At 31.6% G+C, this 5,473-nt stretch overlaps 1 protein-coding gene across 1 annotated transcript; it reads right to left on the reverse strand.

Moving 5' to 3' along the window:
• Positions 1-1,772: 1,772 nt before the first annotated feature.
• On the reverse strand, positions 1,773-4,736 carry LOC113863868 (omega-3 fatty acid desaturase, chloroplastic). Its single transcript, XM_027497627.1, has 8 exons — positions 3,698-4,736; positions 3,480-3,569; positions 3,329-3,395; positions 3,122-3,214; positions 2,835-3,020; positions 2,665-2,745; positions 2,408-2,545; positions 1,773-2,323 (listed from the first exon to the last, which is right to left on the reverse strand). The coding sequence occupies exons 1-8, from the start codon at positions 4,219-4,221 to the stop codon at positions 2,138-2,140; spliced, it is 1,365 nt and encodes a 454-aa protein (XP_027353428.1). The 5' UTR covers positions 4,222-4,736; the 3' UTR covers positions 1,773-2,137.
• Positions 4,737-5,473: the final 737 nt, after the last annotated feature.

The raw sequence follows: 5,473 nt of genomic DNA on the forward strand, positions 1-5,473 counted from the left end.
ATATACAAAATAGAGCAACAAAACTTAGGCTAACAGTTTCAGCCATAAAATTTCTAAATCATCTATCCTTAAGAAAGGCTCAAACAAGGAGGGTACCTTCTTTAAAAAAAAAGGTCAACCCAATCTTTAATCTTTATCTAATCAACCAACACTTTAATTAATGATAAGATTTTCAAATTATATATATTACCAATTTTATATAAAGTTGTCGCTTTTAAGTAATGTAAATGTTTATTTGTATGATTTGCATTAATAAACTTTCATAAATGATTCTCGTTCACATGTGATATAAATTGTATCATTATAATTTAGATATTGATATATTTATATATAAACTTTTCACTTCCTCTATTGCAAATATGCATCATATAATTTTGTATGTTAATATATTTTTATATATTTCCATGTGATGTAAATTTAATTATATATTTATTTATTTATTTATTAGTTTGTATGTCGACTTCACAAGGGAGAATAAGATAATGAGAAAATGGTGTTTGTGAAGGTCAAAGAGATGGAGTCAAGGCTAAGTATTTTAGTTGTCTAACTCGTTCTATTTTCAAAGTATTAATTGAAGAGAAGGGAGATTATAAAAACTGAATCGAAGGTTGCATGCGTATTAAATTATTTAGCATGATGTGCAAGTTTGAGTTTAATATATAATTTGACTATTTTTCTTTTTTTTTTTCTCTTGGTCAGGCAATATTTTTCTGTATGAATATGATCCATGTCTCTATTCACACCTAACCTTTTTGGGGGTAGGAACAGTTCTTTCAAAAGTAGTAGAAGAAGAAAATAAAAATGAGTATGTATAATATTTTAAGACAAGGATAAGTATTTTCTTAATTATTTTTATCATGAGTAAAATTTTTAATTTAATATTTTTTATTATTAGTTTTGATTATTGTTTATAAAAAATTTTACATATATGTTCATTAATCAAATAGTAGCTATTGTTTATATTTTATATATCACATATTCAGATAAGGTGAAGTGATAAAATATAAAATAAATTTTTTAATAGTGTAAAATTTTGTAAGCTTAATATATTTTATAAGAATTTTAAATTTAACTTCTGAGTTAAAAAATATTTTTTATTTAAAAATAGTTTACGTGTAATAATTTTGAACATAAAATGAAAATCAAATTGTTTCATGTCATTCAGAATATATTTTTTCAATTTAAATCAATAGATTAAAATTTTAAATTATTCATATCACTTCTCAATCAACAATATTTTTGAAAATTGTGACTAAGAGTGATATGAATAATGGACCCGGATTCAGTGCAGTTCTCGCAAGAACTATATCGTGTATTTAGACGCGAAAATATATAGACTAAAGCGAAAATACAAAAAACACGTAAAAAAAATTTAATGAGAACTGAATCCAGATCCATGAATAGTAGGTGGTCTATGTCTTGCCCTGCAGGACCACCACATCCTCTATGGAGACGCATGTAAGATGGAAAATCTCAACGACACCTTTCCTTTGTTTGCATTAGTGGTTACAAACAAAAACATTGTCAGCATACGATCCTCAATTTTCATGCTTATTACCTAATAATAATGTTAAAGTTACAAGCACGTCAATACCAAAATTATTGACAATAACACCACTAAAACAACAAACTACTATTTGGCTTATTCTTGATAGGAACACTGGATCCAAAACTATAATAAAATACGTAACAAGCTTATTCAGCATGTGATATCTTATTTTCAAGAAATAAACACACAATGAAGAATAAATAGGGCAAGGGCCATGGAGATGAAGGGAAGAAAAGAGTTACTTGTTACTACTAAAAGAAAAATCTACGGTAAATTATCATTTAACCAAGGCCTTTGAATTTGATCAGATACATCGTTAATTTGATCAATATTCAAGGTATTATTACTTCTTCATGAAATATAATCAATTTACAGAGAATTAACTTTCCAAGAAGGATAACAAACTACATATAACGAAAACATTCTATCGTGCAGTTACAAATAAATTCTAATTAGGATCCACCAATATACTAAAGAAAGGTTCAACTATAGTAAGTTTAGTAGCTTGAGGAGAAACTCAAGACAATCTTTACAGCAATAAGTATTGTATGGAAATTTCTCTTGTCTTCAAGAAAAAATTTGTAATCTTTAGTCTGATTTGGATGAACCATTAAGCTTAGGGTCTGTTTGGTAGTACACAACATCCCCAGTGTCACTAACGAAATGGTCTTTTTGCAAGCTCCTAGTTAACTCCCCTATAAGGTGAAAAGGAAGAGGAGCTGATTTTTTTGGTTCTCTATAATATTTTCCAAACACTTGCTTAGCTGCTTCAGTCTGCAATAGAAGCAAAAGCAACATTAAAACTCAACATCCTATGTAATAAAGATCCACTGTTTCAACAATAGTAGAGACACTTACAGCTTCAACTAAGTGATAGTGTGGAATTTGAGGAAAAAGGTGATGAATGACATGAGTTCCAATGTCATGATGAATGTTATTAATCCATCCATAATCGCGATCAAGAGTAGTTAGACCACCCCTTAGGTAGCTCCATTCCTGTTCAACATGATGAAGAAAAAAGATGTAACTAAGCATATTTTGAAAATATTAACATAACAAAAATATATCATGACACAAGCAAATCAATCCTTATCATAGGAAAAGAAAAAGGGTACCTTTCCACGGTACCAAGGTAATTTGTCTTCGTGCCCATGGTGGTGCAAATAAGTCACCAAATCCAACCACATAACGAATACCTTTAATCCCAAGAAAAGTCAAATAAGAACTTCATTCTTGATTGAAAAAGAATAAACATTGAAATAATGGAAAAAGAGAAGAAACTTACCATGTAGGGAACACCATAAAGTTTAAGCAATTGAATTGGACCCATTACAAATCCTAATCCAACAAGCAATGCCACCATAGCAGCCCAAGAAGCTGTGGAAGTAATAATATCTTTCCTTTCATTGGGAACAAACAAGTCACTGCTTGGGTCAAAGTGAGAACCAGTCTTCCCAGGACTCCTGCCCCACTGAATTCAAACATCAACAACCACCATGTCAATTCTTCTTCCAAGACTAGGAGTAATTAATGTTCAAATTATGGTCAAAACATGTAGGCACAACAACTTACAAGGTACACAGGATATGCAAGCAGTGGAAAAGGCACTGTAAATCTTAACATACGTGTTACACTGTCCAAGCTCCTGAATAATTTTTCAGGCAACTGCAAAATTATCAATACGATAATTATGTTAGAAACTTTGATTACTTAAGGAGGAAAAAACGTGGGGACGAAAATTTTCTCTCTTAAAAACTAGAACAGTGATTATCATCTCACCGGGTGCCAAGATTCATCATTTTCAACATGGCCATGATTTTGGTGATGAGTCCTATGGCTGATTCTCCTGTGTAAGATATCAAACATGACTCCAAAACTATAATGAAGCATTGAAAAAAAAACAACTATTCATTCAGAAGCATTAGCATACCATCCATGATATGGTACTAGAATTGAAGAATGTAGCAAATGCCCAACAACACTGTTCAACTTATGGTTGTTAGAAAAGCTCCCATGACCACTGAAAAATCCAAAACAACAAAACCCAGTCAAGACTAAATTTTGAGACCCAATTCTGCACCCAAAAAAGCCAACAAAACAACTAAATCCAAATTAGAACAAGTGAAAAAAAGAAAAACTGGCTATTACCAATCATGACCAAGAACAAACAGAGCCCAAAACATTGTCCCTTGAGCAGCCCAATACAAAGGCCAAACCAACCAATTGTTGAGATAAGCAGCAGCAGCAGCCAACCCAAAAACAGCAATAACATCCCTCACTACATAACTCATTGACTTCCAAGGGTCCTTCACCCAGCAATGCTTTGGAATAGCTGCTCTAATATCAGCCAAGTTGAAAGGTGGAGGAGCACCAGGGTCAAATTCTGGAACTTCCTCTTCATGTTGAACACCATTAGCACCATTGAACACACCAGCACTCTTTTGCTCCTCTTCAATGGACGCAACCCTCAAAGGGGCACTCACTTGCAACCCCCAATTTCTCTCTCTAAAGCCATAACTCAAACAGGTTCTGGGCTGAAACTTACGATTTGCCACTCCCTTGTTTGTGTTCAAAAATCCAACCTTCGAGGACAAAACAACCCCAGTTCTAGGTCTAGGAAATATTGGAGCAAGAGGCTTTAAGCCACATTCTGATAAAACCCAAGTTGCCATTGAACACAAAGATGAAGCCTTTTAGACAAGGGGTTGTTGGGTTAGGTTCCTGGCGTCTCCAGGAACAAATAAAGGGAAATCCAGAGACAGATGAGAGACGAAGAAGAACACAAAAGATGAGAACCAAAATGAAAAAAGAAAGGATGCCAACAGAAGCAAAATATCCAGTCCTAAAATACTAAATAATTTGGTCATACAATATTCCAAAAAAAAAAAGAAAAAGAAAAACCACTTGTTTGTGAATTTTAAGATTAACACTTTGTCTGTGACTTGTGTTCCAACCTCCAACAACAACCACACAGAATTTAGACCCTTTATTTCTCTCAGATTCTGAAGCGTTATTCTAAGCTTTTCAAGAATAAAGGGCAAAAAGGGTGTGAAAAGAAGGATGAAAGAGGGTATCTCCGTGGCTCAGTAATGGCATTGAGAATCGTTGAATGAACTTAAATACAAGATGTAGGAGGAGGTGTTTGTGGATCGTGCAGGGGCAATTTAGTCATGACACAATATTTTTTTTATGTTGTGTGTTTTGTGTAGTATTTCAGAGACCAAACCAATCCGTGTTTACTTTTACTCTAATGATTCTCATGTGTAGACTTGTGGAATTCCTCTAAATTCTTGCCGTGTATTTGACCTACCAATGAAGTGGAATATTCAGCTTTTCTTTTTAATTGTTCTATAGATATATAATTAAAAAGTAATAAATAATAATAACAATAATAATATATAATATTATTAATATATTCAATTTTATAACTTTTAATAAAAATCATACGTTTTAGAGTATATATTAAAAATAATAAAATTGTATTATAAAAGTTATTATTTATTTATTTTTATGATTAGATGGCACAAAGTGAAAGGTCAACAGATTTAGAGATGAAAAAAAATTGATTTTGTTAATCTTAATTTTAAGGATAAAGATAAGTAATTAATAATAATAAAATTTTATTAAAAAAGAAGTATTTATTATATTTTTATAATTTTAATATAATAATTATGTATTTTTTTATTTATAAATTTAACTCTAAAGATTAAGATTAATAAAACTCAATTAAAATTTGCTTGATTCATGGGTCGGTGTGGCATTATGATATTGGGTATGAAAACGTGAGTGGGGCTTTCTTTAGAGAGACATCCATGTGCCCCACGTGGGATTATTATGATTTGTTTATTTTGTTGATATTCACATTTCACAAATATTGGTCGGAGATGACTAAATGCCTATTTACACTCCACTTTCTTAGGGAAG

The sequence above is a fragment of the Abrus precatorius genome, unplaced genomic scaffold (assembly GCF_003935025.1).
Source record: "Abrus precatorius isolate BTA unplaced genomic scaffold, Abrus_2018 Scaffold3, whole genome shotgun sequence".
Lineage (NCBI taxonomy): Eukaryota > Viridiplantae > Streptophyta > Magnoliopsida > Fabales > Fabaceae > Abrus > Abrus precatorius.

What these genes read in the sequence shown, in the direction of transcription:
- LOC113863868 (XM_027497627.1), bottom strand. Translation starts at nt 4,221, where the DNA reads ATGGCAACTTGGGTTTTATCAGAATGTGGCTTAAAGCCTCTTGCTCCA. An exon ending in TTTGTTCTTGGTCATGATTG is followed by an intron (nt 3,570 to 3,697) that starts GTAATAGCCAGT and finishes TGGATTTTTCAG; the next exon opens with TGGTCATGGGAGCTTTTCTA. An exon ending in ATGATGAATCTTGGCACCCG is followed by an intron (nt 3,215 to 3,328) that starts GTGAGATGATAA and finishes ATAATTTTGCAG; the next exon opens with TTGCCTGAAAAATTATTCAG.